At 37.3% G+C, this 24,797-nt stretch overlaps 1 protein-coding gene across 3 annotated transcripts in view; it reads right to left on the minus strand.

Moving 5' to 3' along the window:
• Nucleotides 1-24,797, minus strand: part of LOC124607668 (leukocyte tyrosine kinase receptor) — a 915,076-nt gene that overhangs the window by 133,692 nt on the left and 756,587 nt on the right. For all 3 annotated transcript variants that reach the window (XM_047139925.1, XM_047139923.1, XM_047139924.1), the window contains 2 exons: nt 22,620-22,721; nt 7,695-7,920 (listed from right to left, as the gene is read on the minus strand). In XM_047139925.1, coding sequence (XP_046995881.1) covers nt 7,695-7,920; nt 22,620-22,721 — 328 coding nt within the window. The remainder of the gene's footprint in view (nt 1-7,694; nt 7,921-22,619; nt 22,722-24,797) is intronic.

Genomic DNA, 24,797 nt, shown 5'->3' on the forward strand with positions numbered 1-24,797 from the left:
CACATCAGAACTGCTGATGCAAAACCCTGATTTATCAATATTTCAGTAACATTAAATGAAGCAAAATATTGCAGAGGAAACAACAGACACAGATGAAAAGCAGCATTTCCAGTTAACATACTATAAATCAAGGATTTCATCACTCCTTTTCTTTCTCCTCTATACATTAATAGCAAATTATGATAGCTTTCTGTAAAAATAAACAGAAATGTAGATCTTCAATTTAGAGATTGTGTACATGGTGGGTGAAACACTCGAAAAAGCTGGTAAAGGTGTTGCAGGATAAAATTCGATATGCTACACTGTTTCTGAGTTAATTAGCATTGAAGTTAGTCAATCAGGTCACTGTAGGTGCAAATTCAAGTGGACCACCAGATACAATGAGTGTTAGTTACTCTCATATTGTAGACAATAGCACAGAAGACTGCTCAATCTTTGGTTCAATCCTTACTACCATTCTGCGTCCAATTTTTGTTTCGTTCTCTGTTTTGGTTGGACAAAGCCAAGCAAATGACACTGTCTCTGGTGGGCCATTTGAATTCGCATGCACAGCAGCCTGACTGGCTAACTTCAGTGCTAATTACCTCAGAAATGGTGCACTGTATTAATTTTTTTCTTAGCAGTTATTTCTCACCACAGCCTACCCTGCAACATTCCTATTAGCTTTTGAGACCGTTTCTCTCCCACCATGTATATGAACAATGCAAAGCAAACTCCAGTGGAATGGTCCCATTGCTCATGTTTTAGTTGGAAAACTAGACTTCATTGAATAAATTGCTTTCACTCTTAAAGAGGAACTAATAGAACCTATATATAAACAAAGATAATATCATATGAATTACTACTAAACATCAGAAATTAAAGTATTAATAACATTAAAATTAAAGAATGAAATACTTCAATGATCAAAAGCAGAATTCCATCTGATCTCAAGAGAGAATTTTTAGCCACTTTTTATAATAATAATAAGCATATGATAGCGTATTGTGTGTATTAAACCAGGGACCTAGAAATGGAGAGGATCTGCCTTGCCATAGCCCTCAGTGGTTCACAACCCCACAACAAGCCACAGTTCACAACCCCACAACAGGCCACAGAAGTCCACTCGCCTCATCCCTGCCCCACACTGAACCCAGGGTTTTTGTGCAGTTTTACTCCCATTCACTCAAATTGTCCAGAATAACCAATAATGAACAATGTGGCCTGGTGACACGACAATTGTCATCCATAAAAATTCCATCGTTGTTTGGGAATGTGAAGTCCATAAATGGTTGCATATGGTCACCAAGTAACCGAAATAACCATTTCCAATCAATAATCAGTTCAGTTTGACCAGAGGACCCAGTTCATTCCACATAGACACAGCCCACGCCATTATGGAGCCACAGTGCCTTGTTGACAACTTGGATCCATAGATTTGTGTGGTCTGTGCCACACTCAAACTTCAGACCATCAGCTCTGACCAACCAAAATCGAGACTCATCTGACCAGACCACAGTTTTCCATTTGTCTAGGGTCCAACCTATAGGGTCACAAGCCCAGAATGCTGCTGCACAAGGGACTCACGTAGGTTGTCTGCTGACAGCCAATTAACATCAAATTTTGCTGCACTAGCCTAATGGATACATTTATCACACTCCCCACATTGATTTCCTCAATTACTTCATGCAGTGTTTCTTGTCTGTAGGTACTGACAATTCTACACAAATGTTGTTGCTCTCCTTTGTTGAGTGCAGGTTGTCAGTCACTGTTTTGTCTGTGGTAGGAGGTAATGCCTAAAATTTTGTAATCTTGGCACATTCTTGACACTGTGGTTCTTGGAATATTGAATTCCCTAACTATTTCCTAAATGGAATATCCATGTGTCTAGCTTCAACTACCAACCCGCATTAAATGTCTGTTAATTCTTGTAATGTGGCCATAATCATATCGAAAACTTTTTCACATGAATCACTTGAGTACAAATGACAGCTCTGCCAATACACTGTACTTTTCTACCTTGTGTATGTGACACTACCACTATCTGTATAAATTGAAGTGTTAAGAAGTCTTGTCCAAAGGTATCTGTCTCAAATGCATCCTTGTACAGAAGTGAAATATGGATGATAAACAATTTCAGGCAAGAAGAGAATTAAAGTTCTGGACATATGGTGTTTTAGATGGGTGCTACAGATTAGATGGGTAGACTGAATAACAAATGGGGAGGTACTAAATCGAACAGGGGAAGAAAGAAATTCGTGAAACAACTTGACTAAAAGAGAGGGATTGGTTTGTAGGAGACATTTTGAGGCAACAAGGAATGTCAGCTGGGTAACTGGTAATTAATGGAATTTGGGTGACCAGTGATGGGAGGGGGGGACTTAGTCATGAATACAGCAAGCAGGTTCAAAAGGATGTATTGCAGTAGTTATTCAGAGATGAGCAGGCTCACATTAGATGATTTTTAAGAGTGAAGATCACAACAATAAAGTCTGTTGCACAAGCATTTTTAACATAACCACAATTTTGTAATTTATTAGCTATCTGAAATTGTTTTTTCTTTTTCCCAATGCTTTTGTTACATAAAATAACACATCAGCAATGCAGATCTTTTCTTGTTGTATTGATGGATATAATTTTTGTGTAATATTGTAATACTGTGGGAATTCTAATGAAATAAATCTGTTGGAATAGATTAACAGCCTTAAACTGTGTATCACAAATGTTGCTCTGCTTGAAATCGCACTGAACCTTGCCCATTGTAGCTTGTTTGGCTGTTCCTTGGCATACTGCACACACGATGGTTGGAACCATACTGCTCAGGCTTGTACCGCTCCTAGGCAGTGGGCCTCCTGAGGTGTCCTCTATATGAAGAGGGTTCTTGCAATGATGCACTGCCAGTTTCAACTGGTGCCAAGCACGCACAGCTGGGTTACGTCAGAAGGTACCACAGGCCATCCTGTATCCTGGTTTGTAACATAGGTGCTTATTCATTAACATCTTCAAAGATGAAAATATCACTAAAATGTTGACTGTAGAGCCTTCAAATGGGAGGCAACTGACATCTCTACAAAATACCTGCCCTATACATGCGTGACTTACTTACTACCTGAACCTGTGAGACTGCATACCCAAAGTGCACATGCATTCCTGGTTACTTCCATACTTTTCTATGATGATTATCAGACATCAAACAAATCCTGCACCTGTCGGACAAGTGAATCTGATGTTACTGATTCAAGTTTCACTCCTGTTATTCCATTATACATCTATTCCACAAACCACAGTACTGGGATGTTTTTGTTGTTATTCATAATGGAGGCCTAGAGGCAAAATAAATTCTGTGGAGATGGTTGCATAATGTCTGAATTAATGTATGAGGGATGGAAATTAAGTAATGAGACTGCTCACTTCCTATCGTGCAGCCTAATGGGTGGAGGTTGATGCTGGAAAACAGTTGCCCTTGAATTTAAAGAGGACCCACCATTAGTTTCATCTTTCTGTCTGTTTTACTTGTCTTTTGAACGTTGGCTGAGGAGCATGTTGTTCGGTAATAGCGCCATGAGCATGGTAAACTTAAAAATCAAGCAATGAGTTAACCTCAAGTTCCTCATGAAAGTAAGAAATCACGAACACAATGTTTTCATACACTAAAGGAGGTGTTTGGTGATAATACTGTATTATGTGCATGAGTTTTTGAAAGGAACAAATGGTTCTCAAAATGTTGGGAAGAGATTGAAGATGATGAACATCCCAGTTGATCTGTGAATTCAAGAACTGAAGCACATGTTTAGAAAACTAATGAAATGGTGAGCAATGACAACAATTTTCAGTAGTCAAAAGAATTGTGGGAACAAGTTTTCAATCAATAAACACAAGCTATGCAAATCATATGGGAGCTGCAAACCTTCTTAGGCAGTTTACAAGTATATCTTACTTATTGCTAAAGTTGTCATGATAGACATTAAAGTATTGACAATCTACAAATACATAAGCACAGGATGACCTTCTCCTTCTTCTTCAGTTGTTTAATAGTATTTGCTTGCAAATTATACAAAATGCAGAATTTAACTTTAAGAAAAATGCTAAAAGACAGTCAATACTCTTGCTGGTGTGGGAGATAGTGAATTTATTGGTTGGATAAATCATATGGGGTCTTATGACACAGCGAGACAACTCCATGAAGCTGGAATCACATTGCTGTCAATGGCTGAGCAAAAATTCTGGGAGCTTTGCATTGTTGAACAAAGCATTTAACACACTACTTAAAAATGTTGCTCTGCATTACCAATACTTAGTGCTGTTTGTCACTGGGAGAATAATAAAGAAGGAATTTAAACTCTACATTCATGACACCTTGACAGTAATTTTGAATCAACTTCCGTGACCCTTTTGTGAATAAGAATTGTGTCTTTTGGACTTAGGAATACTTGTAGCACAAAGACATTTGTTAAAATATTGAGTATAATCTAATTAATTCACAACCAGCAAAAATGCAAGGAACCTAACATCCCAATATAAAACTTCCTGACAGGTCAAAGACGTGTAGCAGATCAGAACTTGCAACTGAGCTCTTGTCTTTGGTAGACAACATTCTTATCAAATGAGCTATCCAATCACAACCAAGACCCCTCCCCCCCCCCCCCCCCCCCATACAGCTTCATTATGGTGAAAAAGACAGCTCATTCAATAAGAAAATTGCTTGGAAAAGGAAAGAAGGACTTGAGAATCAAGTTCTGGTCTGGCACGAAGTTCGAGTCTATAATGAAGTTTTATACTGAAATGAATGTAAAATTTTTAGGCATTACACTGCAAAATAACATTAAACTCACATTTTAATGCATAAAAGATAGGTTGTCAAGAGGAATTTAGTGAAGAGCACTTCTGAATATGTAAAGACAACATGTTTACTTTTTTCAGTACATTCTGAGGTATGGATTTATATTCTGGGGGAATAGGAAAAAAAATTAACAAATAAATGAAATTCTTGTGTTTTGGAAGAAGGCAATCAGTGTAATGGCAAGGGTAGATAGTAGAACACAATATAAAGCTTTGCTAACAGTAATTCATTTATGATGGCCGTTCAGTAAAGAATGACCATAACTTTTTGACAATACACCTTTACTCATCCTTATAATCCTGATGATTCTTTTCAAAATAGTATCCTCTGGTTGCAATGCACTTGTCTCAGTATTTTTGACAATCTACAAAGACGTGCTTCAGAATTGCCTCCGCAGCCTTCACTACTGCTTCTGATGATCAGAAATGGCTTCAACAAAGGTGTTTCTTCAGGTTAGGGAACAAAAAAGTCAGATGGGCTAAATCTGGACCATAGGGATGGTTAGGGATGCACTTCAAACTGATTTTTGCAAATTCTGCAGTATCATCATTTGCAATATGTGACTATGCATTATCATGCTGCAGTGTCCAGCCTGTTTCAGGGATATCTGATCTTTTGTACCTGATAAGGACTTGCAATGTTTTCAGGACATCCCTGTAGTATAGTCCAGTTATTGATGTGCGTGAAGGTACAACATACTGATAAATCATTTCAAGAGTATCAAAAAATAAGATGTCCATTACTTTCTCAGCAGGAGCAATTACTTTTGTTTTTTTGGTGGTTGTCAGTAAAGGATATTTTCCACACTAAGCTATGCTGTTTGCTCTCTGGATCAAAATGATGTAGCCAAGCTTCGTCAGCAGTGATTGCCTTTGGTAGACACTTTGAATCTTCCTCCAACATTAACTTCAGTTGCATGAAAACATGCAAACAGATGTCCTTTTGTTGGGGAACCTGCAGTCTTGCAAGCCAGGTGCAAAAACAACTCACTTTTGTAAATTTTGTGTTACTAATTTTTGGATGGCACCCAATGAAATTTTCACTATCTCAGAAAGTGTTTGTAAGGTTATTTATCAATCCCCTCTCACAACGATAATATCAGTGTTGATATTTTCTTCTGTAAGAGCAGTAATTGGCATGCTGGGTCCGTCTTCCTTTGAAATTGATTGTCTCCCATCTTTAAACAATTTAAAGCATCTACGGGCTGCGCTGCAGGGAAGAACAGACTCTCCACAGGCCTCCTGTAACATTGCATAGGCCTCAGATAAAATGTTGACATGAAAGCAGAATTTCAAAGCCACATACTGCTCACTGTTGTAGTAGGTGATACTGAACCTATCTCAGTTTCCCTGCTTCTCACAGGCAGGACCCTAAGATTTAATTCTAGCATGAGATACTATGACCATAAAAAAATTATGACAATTATTTACGAAACAGCCCTCGTATATATTTTTGGTACCTTTAATTACACATCTTCAAAACCACATAAAATTACTGTGACAAACCAAAGACATGATAATTACATGAACCTGTAATTCTCTGCTCTTATCAAAAAATAGATTAAAAAAAATTAATAGCAGCCATGTGTACATGGCAATCAAAACGGATAAGAAATTGTCAAAACACATCCTAAGCGTGTCAGTCTAAATATTTTGGAAAAATCTGCTCAGTTTCTTGTTAGTTAACCCATTTTACTCAATAGAAGGATTTTTAGAAATGCCCAATATGAGCATAACAATGGTAAAAGGTATTTTTGTAAAATTAAACAATGGAAAGTCCAGGTAGGAATGTGGCAGTTATGGAAAAGCAGTTAAGCTAAAGTCGCCTGAAGTAGCGGTCATGTGTGTGAAGTCTACCTGCTTGTGTGAATGTATGTGTTGTTTTATTTACTTTTCTGAAGAAGGTTTCAGCCAAATGCTTAGTATGTAACAGTCTTTTCACTGTGCCTGTCTGCAACTCAGTGTGTCATCTTTATGGCATGTGACACTCTATCCTTTTCATAAAAATTTTTGTAAAATTTATAAGTGTACTGCTGGAGTCTATTGCATGTACTAAGGCTGAATGACTAATAAATAACCTTTATGTGAATATGGTATCACAAAATGGGATGTTTGCATCTACTGACAGTGGGAGATCATATCATAATTTACACACAATATAAGGCTGAAAGCTGTTTGCTTCACAAACCCTGCAGTAACTACAGTATGGAACAAGGAGATAATTAGTTGGTTTAGGATAGTCATTTGATTGATGTCTCCGTCATGTTATGTTGGTACTTTACTGATACTGCAAACTAATGTACGTACACCCAAATGACCCACCCCAACCTGCTGTTGTTTATTTCTAGATGCTCACTAAACATTTGTTAGCATCAGCTTAGACTATATGGTATCTCTTACAAATGTTAACCCACCAGCCACAGCAAAGAATTGTGTAGTGTGAATAGCTTTGTCCTTAAGCTAGTAGCCTGGTAAAAGGTAAAATAACTATCCTTCTTCTGCACCTTTCACATTTGCATTCTTAATATCAACTATTTTAAGGATAACAACTACTGTGAAGGTTTTGTTGGGATATAATTCATATCTGACCTTATGCAGTTGATAACCAGAGAAAAAAATTTATTTTCTTGTTCTTATATTATGAATAATTCTACTTTAAATTATCAAGAACTGAAAATAAATCAAGATAATTATCTATGAGTTACTAATACTACTGAAGATTTAGTAAAACTGAGAGGGCTGAGTTGATACGTGTGGATTCATGACCAAAAAGGGGTTTCACCAAACAAAATGTCTTTAATCTAATATTTTCTCATGAATATCAGGCTGTAAGTATAAATTCAAAACATTTGCTAGTATTTTCTCATCACAAATACCTGTGCAACATAGCCCAGCCTCTCAAGTATTGTGGCAAAGTTGGGCCGTTCATCTGGGTTAGGATGCCAGCACTGGGTCATAATACCATAAACTGGAGCAGGACAGTTGCTAGGAGGCTCCAGACGCCCTCCACTAGTTACAAGTTGCATGACTTCCCGGTTTGCACAGCCCGTGTATGGCATGTAACCCAGGGACATTACCTCCCAGAGTAATACACCAAATGACCTGAAAATACATTTGTCAGAATTTGTGAGAATCTACATCAGCATATATTTGCTTATGCATATGCAACTTTCATTAATAGAGCACTTAGTCACCTAAAGAATTCACGTGAGTCATAATTCTTTGATCACAAGGCTGAAGAATGAATTCTGCAAAACATCAGGACAGCTGCCACATGCTATTCATTTCATTACTACATATTTCAAGATTAACAAAATAGACTTTATAGGATTCCAAGATGTATACAATAGAATAAATAAAATCCAATAAATTATACTGTTAAATTTCTTAAAAAAATACTTTTAATGCAAACAAAGAATGTATGTAACAACAGAAAATTCAGGATGGAATAATGACAATATAATGAATAGGATAGATTGCTACTTACCATATAGTGGAGATGTTGAATCGCAGGCAGACATAACAAAAAAACAGCTAAACAAGTAAGCTTTTGGCCAAAAAGCCTTCTCCTGAATTAGACAACACACACACACACACACACACACACACACACACACACAAAAACACACACACTTACACAAATCATAAAAAAATGCCCAAAATATATTACATCAAACAACTAGACTGAAAGAAATAAAGCTTCTCACAAGCATAGTCAGGTACATTCCCCAAGATGAGGCTCTAAAGAGGGGAAGAAAAACAGGTTGAGAAGGAACTTAAGCAGACCCAATTATTCAGTCATGTATTCTTTACCACACTGAGCAACGTTAGGTTCCAAAAGTTAGTTTGTTTGTCAGATATTTTAGGTGCCTACCAGTCCACCACCACATCTGAAGCAGCTTTTTGTCAATTTCTATTGCATGAAAAATTTAACCATTCATTCCATTTATTCACATGTACAGATTATCTTTCTACACATGTGCATCTAAAGAATCTAATGTTTTTAAGGTGAGCAGTGAAAAGCCTAATAGGAAAGATGAAGAAAAGAAAAAATAGTTATCTTTTAAATAAAAACCTTCATTGGGGTTACGGAACTTGCTCTCTCACACACAGCAGCTGTTGCCTCACGATGTTTTTGCTTGACACGGGTGAGTACGAGAAAGAGGACAGGGGAGATTAAGGGAAGACTGTACTTTGGTGAAGGTGGGGGGGGGGGGGTAAGGGGGGGGGGGCGCTTGTAAAGCAGGAGTTTGCAGAAGTAGGTCAGAGGACAGTTAGGAGGACAACAGTGAGAAGCATATAGAAAAAAGATAGGGAAATCAGATACGCAAAACGAAATGGAAAGGACTAAGTTTCAACGCATGAGCTAATGGAAAGTAGAAGAGTAACAGGTAGGAAGATGCTGATGCAGAATCAGAAGATAAAATGGGCAGGAACAATTTGCAGTCAAGGGGAAAAAGGGGAGGGGGGAGCATGATAGACGGATATAAAAAAGACAGGTTCCTCCTCTCCTCCCCCCCCCCCCCCCCCCTCGCCCCATAAAATTAGTATATGCTCACAGTATTTCTCTCTGTAACATATCATTCATTTCTAAAGGCTTCAGCCTCCACTAGTTTATGTCCTAACCTGTCTTCTAAATTCCCTACCCCTTCAGTTTTGCTCTGTTTCATCCTAATTCTCCCGTACACACTGTTACTTTTATATTCCACATAGTTCACTCATTAGAAAGTTTCCTTAGCTTTTTATTGATTTGTCATCCTATAGATGCTGAGCTCCTCAGTAAACTTCATCCTTTTTCTCTCTCTTCCCCCCTCTATCCCCCTAAATGTCCTGTGTGCACCTGTATGTTCCACCCGAAGTGTGATCGTTGTTAACTTCCTCCCATTATATTACTCACTCTTCCACTTCCTTTCCACTTACCAATCACCCACCCCAATCAAGATCACTATTTGATGCAGTCAGGTGATAGCATAGGAACATGATACCAGGCTGTATGTGTGGGGTCTGTACATGCTTTCTGTCTCTAAAGAAGGGCTTTGCCCCAAAACTAAACAGTTTTTGACATTTTATATGAGCCTGTACATTGCTTAGTGATTCCTCTAACTGATGAATAATGATCTATCCCCAAATATGGATTTTCCACAAATCCAAACAAGCAAGTTTCCAGTATGAAAGCAGCATTTGATGTCTGACAGTGAAAACTATGCCACAGCAGACAGAAAAACAGAAATACAAGCTCAATGGATATTTCTGATTAACTTAAATTCACATCATAAGTTCATATCCATGCTGTGCCAACATCTTTACAAATTTGTTATTCACATTTTATCCATTCACATAATTTATGAATGTTTCAGTAAAAATTATTTTGTTATATTTACTTTTTTAAATTTATTTTTTCAAAATAATCATATAAGACAAACCTCTATTTACTCTCCTCCTTGATTAAATTTTTGTATATTTGTACCCCCCATGAACCATGGACCTTGCCGTTGGTGGGGAGGCTTACGTGCCTCAGCGATACAGATGGCCGTACCGTAGGTGCAACCACAACGGAGGGGTATCTGTTGAGAGGCCAGACAAACGTGTGGTTCCTGAAGAGGGGCAGCAGCCTTTTCAGTAGTTGCAGGGGCAACAGTCTGGATGATTGACTGATCTGGCCTTGTAACATTAACCAAAACGGCTTTGCTGTGCTGGTACTGCAAACAGCTGAAAGCAAGGGGAAACTACAGCCGAGGACATGCAGCTTTACTGTATCATTAAATGATGATGGCATCCTCTTGGGTAAAATATTCCGGAGGTAAAATAGTCCCCCATTCGGAACTCCGGGCGGGGACTACTCAAGAGGACGTCGTTATCAGGAGAAAGAAAACTGGCGTTCTATGGATCGGAGCGTGGAATGTCAGATCCCTTAATCGGGCAGGTAGGTTAGAAAATTTAAAAATGGAAATGGATAGGTTAAAGTTAGATATAGTGGGAATTAGTGAAGTTCGGTGACAGGAGGAACAAGACTTTTGGTCAGGTGATTACAGGGTTATAAATACAAAATCAAATAGGGGTAATGCAGGAGTAGGTTTAATAATGAATAAAAAAATTGGCGTGCGGGTAAGCTACTACAAACAGCATAGTGAACGCATTATTGTGGCCAAGGTAGACACAAAGCCCGTGCCTACTACAGTAGTACAAGTTTATATGCCAGCTAGCTCTGCAGATGATGAAGAAATTGATGAAATGTATGACGAGATAAAAGAAATAATTCAGGTAGTGAAGGGAGACGAAATTTTAATAGTCATGGGTGACTGGAATTTGTCAGTAGGAAAAGGGAGAGAAGGAAACATAGTAGTTGAATATGGATTGGGGGGAAGAAATGAAAGAGGAAGCCGCCTTGTAGAATTTTGCACAGAGCATAACTTAATCATAGCTAACACTTGGTTCAAGAATCATGAAAGAAGGTTGTATACATGGAAGAACCCTGGAGATACTAGAAGGTTTCAGATAGATTATATAATGGTAAGACAGAGATTTAGGAACCAGATTTTAAATTGTAAGACATTTCCAGGGGCAGATGTGGATTCTGACCACAATCTATTGGTTATGAACTGCAGATTGAAACTGAAGAAACTGCAAAAAGGTGGGAATTTAAGGAGATGGGACCTGGATAAACTGAAAGAACCAGAGGTTGTAGAGAGTTTGAGGGAGAGCATAAGGGAACAATTGACAGGAATGGGGGAAAGAAATACAGTAGAAGAAGAATGGGTAGCTCTGAGGGATGAAATAGTGAAGGCAGCAGACGATCAAGTAGGTAAAAAGACGAGGGCTAATAGAAATCCTTGGGTAACAGAAGAAATATTGAATTTAATTGATGAAAGGAGAAAATACAAAAATGCAGTAAATGAAGCAGGCAAAAAGGAATACAAACGTCTCAAAAATGAGATTGACAGGAAGTGCAAAATGGCTAAGCAGGGATGGCTAGAGGGCAAATGTAAGGATGTAGAGGATTGTCTCACTAGGGGTAAGATAGATACTGTCTACAGGAAAATTAAAGAGACCTTTGGAGAGAAGAGAACCACTTGTATGAATATCAAGAGCTCAGATGGCAACACAGTTCTAAGCAAAGAAGGGAAGGCAGAAAGGTGGAAGGAGTATTTAGAGGGTTTATACAAGGGCGATGTACTTGAGGACAATATTATGGAAATGGAAGAGGATGTAGATGAAGATGAAATGGGAGATAAGATACTGTGTGAAGAGTTTGACAGAGCACTGAAAGACCTGAGTCGAAACAAGGCCCCGGGAATAGACAACATTCCATTAGAACTACTGATGGCCTTGGGAGAGCCAGTCATGTCAAAACTCTACCATTTGGTGAGCAAGATGTATGAGACAGGCGAAATACCCTCAGACTTCAAGAAGAATATAATAATTCCAATCCCAAAGAAAGCAGGTGTTGACAGATGTGAAAATTACCGAACTATCAGTTTAATAAGTCACAGCTGCAAAATACTAACACGAATTCTTTACAGACGAATGGAAAAACTGGTTGAAGCGGACCTCGGGGAAGATAAGTTTGGATTCTGTAAAATGTTGGAACACGTGAGGCAATACTAACCTTACGACTTATCTTAGAAGAAAGATTAAGAAAAGGCAAACCTACGTTTCTAGCATTTGTAGACTTAGAGAAAGCTTTTGACAATGTTAACTGGAATACTCTCTTTCAAATTCTAAAGGTGGCAGGGGTAAAATACAGGGAGCGAAAGGCTATTTACAATTTGTACAGAAACCAGATGGCAGTTATAAGAGTCGAGGGGCATGAAAGGGAAGCAGTGGTTGGGAAAGGAGTGAGACAGGGTTGTAGCCTGTCCCCGATGTCATTCAATCTGTATATTGAGCAAGCAGTAAAGGAAACAAAAGAAAAATTCAGAGTAGGTATTAAAATTCATGGAGAAGAAGTAAAAACTTTGAGGTTCGCTGATGACATTGTAATTCTGTCAGAGACAGCAAAGGACTTGGAAGAGCAGTTGAACGGAATGAACAGTGTCTTGAAAGGAGGATATAAGATGAACATCAACAAAAGCAAAACAAGGATAATGGAATGTAGTCAAATTATATCGGGTGATGCTGAGGGAATTAGATAGGAAATGAGACACTTAAAGTAGTAAAGGAGTTTTGCTATTTAGGGAGTAAAATAACTGATGATGGTCGAAGTAGAGAGGATATAAAATGTAGACTGGCAATGGCAAGGAAATCGTTTCTGAAGAAGAGAAATTTGTTAACATCGAGTATAGATTTAAGTGTGAGGAAGTCGTTTCTGAAAGTATTTGTATGCAGTGTAGCCATGTATGGAAGTGAAACATGGACGATAACTAGTTTGGACAAGAAGAGAATAGAAGCTTTCGAAATGTGGTGCTACAGAAGAATGCTGAAGATAAGGTGGGTAGATCACGTAACTAATGAGGAGGTATTGAATAGGATTGGGGAGAAGAGAAGTTTGTGGCACAACTTGACTAGAAGAAGGGATCGGTTGGTAGGACATGTTTTGAGGCATCAAGGGATCACAAATTTAGCATTGGAGGGCAGCGTGGAGGGTAAAAATCGTAGAGGGAGACCAAGAGATGAATACACTAAGCAGATTCAGAAGGATGTGGGTTGCAGTAGGTACTGGGAGATGAAGAAGCTTGCACAGGATAGAGTAGCATGGAGAGCTGCATCAAACCAGTCTCAGGGCTGAAGACCACAACAACAACAACATATTTGTACCAAAAGCTGCCAACCTGAGCTCTATTGGGATGTCATGCTCTGCTTATCACAAGCCACAAGCAGGGATTAAGAGGGAGTTAAGGAGTAGGAACACTTCAAAATTATTGTTTAAATAAAGCTGAATTTTTAAATATAAAATTTCTAAATAATATTAAAATGTATAAAATAATTTTGCCTGGCCCCCTACAGATTCCTAACCTTGTGAAAATAGTTCCAAAAATTTCTGATTGAGAATTTTTAATAGCTATGAAAAAACTGGCACAATTTAAAATGAGAAATGTGGGGCACATGCAACAGGTAATAGTAAGTAGGTGTTCATCTACTTCATCATGCATCACTTATGTATTGCATGTGTCCCACATCTTTTGTTTTGAATCTCACAAGTATTTTCGTAGCTCTTAAAAAATCACAATCACAAATTTTCATACAACCATTTGGGGCTACGAGTCTGAATGTGATTATTTTACACTTTTTTAATCTGATTTAAAAACTTGGAATATTAAAAATTCATTTTTCTTCAAATAATCTTTTTCTGCATTTTTGTTGTGTGTGTGCACGAAATTTTTCCACTGATTTAAGACATTTCGATGAAATTACATATATCTCACAAGGAAACCAAAGGTAAAAATTAGTGAGATTTGAGCTCACAAGGAGGCTTATCAGCAAATGTTCTCCCCATGAATCATTTGCGGTTGGAACAGGAAAAGAGGGACATAGCAGTGGCACACAAAGTACTCTACACCACAGAGCAAACAAGAAAGGGAATTAATATTAAATTGTCATCCAGTTCAGAGCTACATTTAAAATTAGCTCCCAAGGAAGTTAGTTTAACATTAACGGTAAAATTTGTACCGAATGGGGGGTGAGATAATATAAATTTTGGTAAAAATAATTGGAAAAGGAGAAAAAATAGGATCAGGAGACAATCAATAAGAATCACAGAGCGACAGCAGCAGCTCTCTGCAGTTGGTGCACAGAGAACCTTCATGCTGGAGGAAGGCAGCAATCCCTCCAGAATTCACAATTGATGGAAATGCAGGAATTTGGTACAGAAACTATGGCGATACTAGCAGTTGTCACTGAGTAAGTAATTGGAGTACTGTGATGGAGAATTTAATGAGAAACTACCACACTGTCTTTCCCCAGTACATGAAGTTTACAGCTCATGATAGCTTCCTCCTGGATAAAATATTGTAAAGGTAAAGAGTTCCCCTTGCATCAACAGTTGGGGACAAGGTGGAAGGAGATGTAACGCAAAAAAGAAAATGCTGAACAGAGAGGTCACATGAATTGTTAGGATGATAAGGATGGCAATCACCAAACTAGTGTAAATTACTCTTGCAGTAATTCTTATTTCTTTAGTCTGGACTACTTCAGTAAATTACTTCCACAGTAATATACTCTTTCAGTAATTGTTGGAGAGCTCAACTAAAGTGCTTTCTAAAAAAGTAAGCCATTTCAGCATACTGCTGGCACATACATTTCATTTCTGTCTGGAAAACATTTATTGTCAGCCATTACTGCATCACATTTTGACAATAATATTGTGTTAATTTAATCTACAGCTAACACCATCCATCATCGACTGGTGGCATGTGTTAATTTAAGTGGCACTTGCAGCCTGAGATATGAGCTAACAGCAACATGGAGTTGGCCAAGGACAATGTAAGTGTTAAGAAACATTCAAAAAACACACCAGAAACTGAAAAAGAGCTGTTTGCTGGAATAATGAAAAAGTATCAACCACTACTGAATCTAAAAAGCAAAACATGAACATGCAAAAAAGGAAAAAAGATGCTTGGGAAAAAATATACCTACATACAATGTGTAAGCTCTTACACAATGATCACAAAAGCAGCTTAAAGTGATTTGGAAGGACATGAAAACAAAAGCAAAGAAAATGAAAGCTACATGTAATAAAATACAATTCCAAACTGGTGGTGGAGTAGCTGAGATGAAGACAGGTGATATGAGCCAAATGATTGTTGATATTATTCCTCAAGTTTTGAAGGGGATAACTGGAGTTAACGATAATGACACAACTGAAGGTAATGTGGTCCTTTAAACCACCATCGCTGATGACAACTACTCTGACAATGGCAATGAAACTGCTGAAAGTGAAACTTTATCCCATGGTCATGAGCATTGCCTTGAATTCTCTAGTGGGAGCTAATCACAAGGTACACCTATTAAAAAAGGTAGACAACATGCGCTTGCAGTGAAGAACAGGGAGTTGCTGGAAAAAAAACAGATGAGCTTGATACATTAAAAATGTGTTTAATATGAGAGGAATATAATGCAAAAGTTTTGTTAGTTGAAAGACAAAGAGAAATCATGGAAGAAGAGCGTAACCTGAAAATGGAAGTTATAAATAAGTTCAAGAACAAAACAGAGCAAACCTCAGTTTCCAGTCCAGCAGCCAATATGCTCAAGAAGTTCAGGTTTTTGTAAAGGAATATGAATATCCAACATTTTATAAGCTTGATATTTTTTCAATGATTAATATGTTCCCATTTTTTGCCAGACATAATATTTATGTATATCATTTCAATACCAGTACATGTGACATTTCTAATCAGTGCACTCAAATGTTTATTTACATTAGCAAAATCATAAAAACAGACATCTTGTTTTTCTTCAAAATAATCAAAACATATTTATTTTATAACTCTGTGTACTGAAGAAAAAAAAATAATAATAAAGAAAGAAAAAGAAAAGAAAAAAAGCATTTGCTTCTGGCTGAAAGGCATATTGATCAATGTCATACAAATCCACAGCATCAGGGTGAAGCATATCTTCGGCTTCTGTTCCTAAGCTGTGCGGAACTGCAGCAATCAAAACAACATTCCCACATTTGTTTTGTTTGTATCACATTGTTTCAGTGAGACTTTGGAAATATTTTTTCCAAAAACTGAATGTATGCTCTATTACATGCCTGGTAGCAGTATGGGCTCTTTTGTAGCCTCCTTGGCTCCTGTATGAGATCAAAACACAGGAGTAATAGGATGTTTGGAGAGAGCATATCCACTGTCTCCAAGAAGCAACCCATCAGACTGTCTATTTTCAAATTCTACAGCAATTGCACTATTCCTGCAGTGGAGTGTGCACTGATCTGAAATTTCCTGGCATATTGAAACTGTGTGCCAGACCAACACTAGAAATCGGGGTCTTTGTCTTTCACTGGCAAGTGCACTGCTGACTGGGCTACAAAAGCACAACTCATGACCCATCCTCACAGCTCCACTTCCACCAGTACCTCATCTTCTACCTTCCAAACTTCACAGTAGCTCTCCTGAGAAACTTGCAAGACTAGCACTACTGGAAGAAAGGATATTGCAGAAACATGGCTTAGCCATAGCCTGGGGGATGTTTCCAGAAAGAAATTTTCAGTCTGCAATGGAGCATGCAACATTATAAACTTCCAGAGTATCTCGATTGAAAGTCACTGACTTCCTTCCCTCTTAGTAACTTACTACTTTTGTGTCACTTACTCTTAGTTGGTGCTCGCCACCCTAAGGCGACAGTGTGGGAAACTACAAAATCAAAATGTAAAAATGAAAAGGATGCAGATAGATATTTTAAGAATCTGTGAAGATGGCAGAGCAGGAAAAAATCTCACCAGGCAGTGGCAGAGAATCTATATAGTGGTTAAGGAAATCTGCAAGCTTTCAGAGCCAGTGGTTCCTTCTTCTGGCAGAAGGGTTGAAGGGTAAGAAGAGTAATGAAGAAAAAGGACTGGCAAGGTTTGGGAAATGGAAAGAGTTTGGAAAAGTCACCCAGAATCCTGTGTCAGTGGAGACATACTGGATGGGATGAGAAGTAAAGACATTTCTGCTCTGTATCTATTCAGCTGCAATTTTATTTTCAAAAATGGATTATTTTTGTTGGTGTAGAAAGTATAATCGTGCAGATTATATGCCTGAGGTGCTATCAACGCAGCTGAAGAAATGTATGATCATATTAACACCTTGGAGCCAATTAACTTTCTACATACTGTATCAAAGAAAAATTCAATCGAATAAACAGGTCAATTATGAGACAAAATTGCTAGCTATTATTTACCTCCATGAGGCAAAATGTGTAATACTGCTGATAGACACCTGTCAAAGCAAAACTGATAAACTTCCTAGTTTCTGGAATAATAGTTCACTCATTAGTGAAGGGTGAGGAATATGTTGAAGAAGACTGAAGGAGAGACACCTCTCTCTTCATCTTTGTCTATCCTCGTCCTCACTACAGGCGGGTCTCCCTCATAGTGGGGTTTGAGTGACTTGCTCTCCTCTAACCTTCTGTGTCTTTACTGGTGAAGGAACTATTAGTTCCAAAAGCTAGGTAGTGTGTCACTTTTACATGAATCTATTAGCAGTGTTATACATTTTGCCTCCTAACGATTAGTACTGACCAGCAATTCTGTCTCATAATTTATTAGAACACACTACTTACACCTGATAAGTTTTAACCTTGATTTCTATGATGTATGTCTTATGTTCTTTACTTTCAAATTACTTATGAGCCAATTAAAATCATATTTAAGTTGCTAGGCTACTAGTTTCAACATAGTACAAGGGCTATTCATAAAATAACCTTCAATTTTCTTTTAAAAATTAATGAAAACTTATAGCTTCATGGTGCTTGAGTGATTCAAAACAGAGACTTAGTCAGTGCTCTGTTGTATTCATTAGTGTGTAAGCAGCAAGCAGCTGAAATGGATGGTGTCATTCTGTCTACCACTAGTTGTGAGGTATGTTCTGTCACTGACTTCTTGTAAGCAGAAGTAGTAAATGCTGCCAACATTCATTATTAATTGGTCATGTGTATGGAGATGCATTTACCAGTGAACGTGTTGTGAAAGAGTGGTGCAGAAAATTCAAGGCTGGTCACACCTGATGTGTATGATGAAATTGGTCGAGGAAGACATTCAGATATGGGTTATGAACTTTTATAACACATTGATGAAATTGTGAGATGTGCCTCAGGTTTCAAGGACATACTCTTTAACAATGTCATGGAGATGTTAGGTTAACATAACATTTGTGCATGGTGGGTACCAATATACATTTGTGCATGGTGGGTACCAAAATGTCTAAGTTATGTTCACAAAACTGAGAGAATGGTTTTGGCCTTGACATTCCTTCAGCACCACCAAGAGGAGAGAGAGGAATTTCAGAACACAGTCATGACTAGCAATGAGACATTGGTGCAATATGTGAACTCGAAGACTAAGGAACAGTACAAACAGTGGATGCACACTCATTCTCAAAATAAGCCCAAATGTTCAAGCAGAAAATGCCAAGCCGCAAATGGTTACAGTTTTTGGGATTGCCAAAGAATATTGGCAACATATTTTGTGAGAGTAAATGAGAGAAATCACACATTAGTTGTGTTATGATACTAAAAAGGTCAGTCCAAAACAAACTGTGGGATTATTACCAAAGGAATCATTCTCCTTCATGAAAAATTGTGGCCCCATAATGCAAACCAAATTAAAGAAAAACTCAGACAATTTCACTGGGAGATTTTTCAACATCCTCCATACAGACTGGACATGACACTAAGTGGCATTTTCATATATTCCCCAACATGAAGGCCTGGCTGCCTATTCAGTACTTCACTATCAACAATGGAGTCAAGGATGCTGTCAACAACTGGCTGAAGCACCAGGTGGCACTGTTCTTTGATAAAGAAATAGAGAAGCTGGTATCACAGTCAAAAAATATTTGAATTTGGGTGGCGACTGCAGGGAGAAGTAATGTCCACATGTTAAGTACATACTACATATTTGAAAATTATCTACTTTCCTTTTTTTAAATAGCTAATCCAAGGTTAATTTATGAACAGCCTCATAGTATTGTTTGTCACTAGGAGGTAACATAAGTTCTTTATTTGAAGCTGTTGTATGATGCATGCACTTACGTCTTGTGGGCTGTGTCAGTGTCACACTGATTGCAGTGTACAAGACAAATTGTTGAAAGTTATTGTGTTCTGTGATGTGTTGATAAATGTGTGAGAACATGTTGGCATTAAAACTGAGGTAATATGGCTTATAGACATCACTTATCAGACTTAGAAATTGAAGAAATCCTGAATAATAACTTACACAGGATAGTCTTTCAGAAAATTCAGAATACAACAATTAATTTGAACTTAAGAGTGATAGCTGTGTTGCAGACAGGAAAGACGTAATTGATTATGAAGAATGTAGTGTACAAATTTCAGGTTTGTTTTTTAATGCACCTACTTGTCCTTTTGCAATGATTGATGTCATTCTGATGCAAAACTTGAATAATTTTTGTTTGCAAAAAATTCTGAGATCTGGTTTCTTGTTGATAAATTATCAACATAACTGGACTGTATATTGGAGTATTTCAATCAACACACATTTCCGAAAACAAAATCAGAGATAGACAGACATTGTCTCTAAACTTGTGTCATCAGAACTAAAGAATACTAGGTGTGAAAAACAATGTCTTGAGGACACCTCATTAAGAATTTGATTCTGACCCACTGCACAAACTAAGACCTATATGGGGGTATTTCATATAATACACAGAACAGTATTTTATCCACCATCAAAACTCGTTAAGAATTTGATTCTGACCCACTGCACAAACTAAGACCTATCTGGGGGTATTTCATATAATACACAGAACAGTATTTTATCCACCATCAAAACTGACAGTAGATAAAGCAATCTATTCTTTTTGAGGGAGAATTGGACTCTGTATTTACATGAATAATAAACTAGAAAACTATAGGATCAAACTGTAGGCCACCACTGCTTGTGATGCTAAAACATGTTACACATGCAACAACAAAATTTATACCAGAGTAAAAGTAAATACAGAACATATTTTGAACCCTCTATGGTGAAGCCTATGATCTTACTTAAAAAAGAAAAATTAAATCCAGAAAATTTATAAATTATGAGACACAATTGTGGGCATCATTTACCTTCATGGGACAAAATATTTAATGCTGCCAATAGTAAAAAAAAAAGATAAAAGTGATGAAACTTTCCTAGTTTTATGAATCATTAGATCCTTCCATGGGGATGAGAGATGGGCAGGCCATGGGGATGAGAGATGGGCAGGGCAGAGAAAATAAAAAAGAAAGGTCACTCAGAATCTAGGACAAAAGAGACCCATCTGTAGTGAAGATGAGAGTAGACCAAGTTCTTTCATGGTATGGTGAATATCAATGGAAGGCAGAGTGCAATAAGGAAGGAAAATATACTTATGATGATACTTTTTTCAGACTGTGTAAAGTGCAGAAATTCAAGATTATTGCACAAAGCCTTTTTTGTGTAATCAGGAGATTACACTACTAGATTTCTTTTCAGCCTTGTACATACAGTCCAAACTGAGGTGACAGAAGTAATGTGATTACTCCTATTATGGCATAAGACTTCCTTTTGCCTGGTGTAGTGCAGCAACTTGATGAGGCATGGACTCAACAATTTGTTGGAGCCACTGCAGAAATATTGAGCAATTCTGTCTCTCTAGTCATCCATAATTGTGAAAATAGTTGTCAATGTAGGATTTTGTGCACCAACTGACCTCTCTATTATGCCCTATAAACATTTCATGGGATTCATCTCAGGCAATCTGGGTGACCAAACCATTCACTCAAGCTTTCGGAATGTTCTTCAAGTAAATTGTGAACAATTGTGGCCCGGTGACATGGCAATTTGTCATCCATAAAAATTCCACTGCTGTTTGGGAACATAAAATCCATGAATGGCTGAAAATGGTCTTGAAATAGCCAAATGTAGCCATTTCCAGTCAGTGATCATTTCATTCGACCAGTGTCCATTCCATTCCAAGTAAATACAGTCAACAACATTATGGAGCCACCATTAGCTTGCACAGTGCCTTTTGGCAACTTGGGTCCATCATTTCGTGGAGTCTGTGCCACAATGAATTCCATCATCAGCTCTTACCAACTGTAATCAGGACTCAGCAGACCAGGCTATGGTTTTCCAGTCAACTAGGGTTCAATGATGTAGTCATGAGTCCAGGAGAGGTTCGGAACATAATGTCACGCTGTTAGCAAAGACACTTTTATCAGTCATCTGCTGTCATAGCCCCTTAATGCCAAATTTCACTGCACTGGCCTAAAGGAATACATTCACCATACATTCCACATTGATTTTTGCACTTGTTTCATGCAGAGTTGCTTGTCTGTTAGTACTGATAACTCTATGCAAATGCCACTGCTCTTGCTCATTAAGTGAAGGCTATCAACCACTGTATTGTTCATGTCTCAGAATATTGAATTACTTAATGATTTCTGAAATGGAATTTCCAATGCTTCTAGCTGCAACTCTAATATTTTCCTGTTCAAAATCTGTTAATTCCTGTCACATGGCCATAATCAAGTCAGAAACCTTTTCACATGAATCACCTGAGTACAAATGATAGCTCTGCCAATGTACTGTCCTTTCATATCTCGTGTACACAACACAAAGACCACCTATATATGTACACCTTGCTATCCCATGACTTCCATCACCTCAATGTATTTTGCAATATAATTAGTAATAATAACTTCAAAATACAAATTATTGTGGGTAAATCGTGGTATCAGATAATAAATTTGAGCCATAGACCAATTGAAGAATATGAAACTACATCATGATACAGAATATCACTTACACAAAATATAAAACTGTTGGCTGCACCAATGATATGTAGCAGTTACTGTGAGGACATCTTGAAATGAGAAATTTTAAGAGAAAATCAAAGCAGCTGTGGCACTGAGGTTGATTATAGGCTATCAAGTTGGAACAAACAGGTCAGGGTATGTGCACCAAGCACATACAGCCTAAGTTCCATATAACACACTAACTCTTGGACAGCATTTTAAATTCACAATTAAAAGTCAACAGCCGTAACATGTAAGTGTCTAAAGAGGACAAACATAAGTCATGCTTTTCCTTTTTGTAAAACGAAAACAAATTTATAGTCTTTAATTAAAGTCAGAAATTTACAATTAAGGAAGTTTCATTAAAGATGAAATATGAGAATTAATAACTCAACTGTACTCACCATATGTCAGTCTTTGACGTAAAAATACCGTCCAGGAAAGCTTCTGGGGGCATCCATTTTATCGGTAGCATAGCTTTTCCACCTTTCCTGTAATAATCAGCCCTGCACAAAAATTTTGGAACCACAGAATATAAAATTTGCCATCAGTTGAAATAACTGCAACTCAAGATATATCACTTTCCTTCACACTTCAATTATTACTTAATGTAATGATGAAGAATCATGAACAACACTAAATCAGATGTAATTCAATAAATTAAATACAACTTATTATCAACATTACACAATTAATTTATATTCAATACATCCAGAAATTAAAATTAGGAAACTCTATGATGTATGTACATTGAATTTGTATCATGGCTACAATGTAGGTATTTCATGGAGTAATATACCTTAGTTTGATAGGTTGCAAAGAAAAGTCGCCAGGTGTCTAACCTTAGGAGGTGATAGATGAAATGAACTGAATGGAGAATAGTACAATAACAGAAATACAGAATTATTTTTCTGAACCTTAGCTTATTCCAATCTACATAGAAGGATTAACCTTGCAGAGCTGCAGACTGGTAGGGCACAAGAGTAGATAACAAAAAAGAATGGAAATAATTTTACATGGTAATCGTTGTTCTAATTCTTATAAAAGATATCAGTAATTGTCACAAGAACTGTATGCAGATAATCAGAGAATACAGATTAGTACCAAAATGTAAAGATAAATGAGATAAGAGGAGTAAGAAAAGATAAAATGCAGTAAATTTTTACATATGAATTATACATATCAGTAACACAACCTACAAACAGAATCCTTTGGAATCCTTCCTGATTTCCTCCTTGACTTTATAAGAACAATGTCTTTCTCAGAAAGCATAATACTGGGGTGTTTAAAGTTTCATGCAACTCCTATGAATCAAACTTTTTGTTAGGAATGGTAATCATAAAAAGTATCATGGTATCACTTGAGTATTACATTGTCATGTAGTGGAAAGAATAAAAACATGGAAATAATGAAGGTTTCTGAAAAAAAAGAAGAAAGCCTTTGATTTGCATTTACTGCTGCTGGAATTACCAACTAAAAGGTTTACAGAGCAAGAAGTCCAACAAATAAAGTGAAAAAAATTAATAAAAGTAGTGTTTTTTTTTACTAAAAAAACAATAGTAATCATATGAGAGACAGAAATGGAGGCACACTTGTAGAGATGATTTGATAAGAAAGGTATTTCTGGTACTTAGAAAAATTAAATCTTGCATGGATGATTACCACACCAGTAATGTTTTACGCCTTTAGTATTTTCTACCCCAAGAAGAATCATTTTTTCAGAGAAAAAGTTTTGCAATGAGAGTGATACACTTGTGAACATTATTCATTACATCACATAATTTTGGAAAGCTGATTCTTGTTCCAGGCTAAATAATGAAATTTACAATCAAAGTAATTCAGAATGGAAGACAAACAGAATAGGAATCAAAGTACAAAGTTCAGCTACTAAATATATTAAACACAAACCTTGAATGACTTGAGTATGTTAATAATTAAACTGCAAAACCTCTGTCCATGTGGCTGATGTAAGTGTGTAATGAGAAGAAAATTTTGCATGAATAGCGATGAATGAGGTAAACAGATGTCTGAATTTTCATAAGTAAGAAGAAAACTGACTGGAACTCTGTTGCAGGTGAAAGTTGTTGGCAAAGAAACAGCTGAAAAGAAATTATTTGGCATTATCCTAACATGCATGAATTATCCAGTGTGTTCCTGTGATGACAATGCAAACTTTCTGGGTTATGAAGAATAGAAAATATGTCAATCTAAAAGAAGGAACACTGGTACAGAAAATACTGAATTGTGGAGACAAGTGAAAATGAAACAAATTTAATACTGATCTGCACACACTGCTACATTCACAACAGCTGTTTCAAGTAGTGTCTCCCAGATTCTATGCAGGCATGATATCACTGCACAAAAGTTCAGCACTCTGGTGTACAGGCAGCAAGAATGATAACCCCTTGACTGTCAGCAAGTGTCTTATGCACAAGATATCTGAAGAACACCACAAGAAGAAGTCAAATGGGATACGTTCAGGCAAACAAGCTGACTATGAAACAGTATCTTCTCTTCCACCTACCAGAAAATGTCTGACATAGGTGCACAAAGAACTCCCTCATGTTGGAATCACACACCTG

The sequence above is a fragment of the Schistocerca americana genome, chromosome 1 (genome assembly GCF_021461395.2).
Source record: "Schistocerca americana isolate TAMUIC-IGC-003095 chromosome 1, iqSchAmer2.1, whole genome shotgun sequence".
NCBI classification, from domain to species: Eukaryota; Metazoa; Arthropoda; class Insecta; order Orthoptera; family Acrididae; genus Schistocerca; species Schistocerca americana.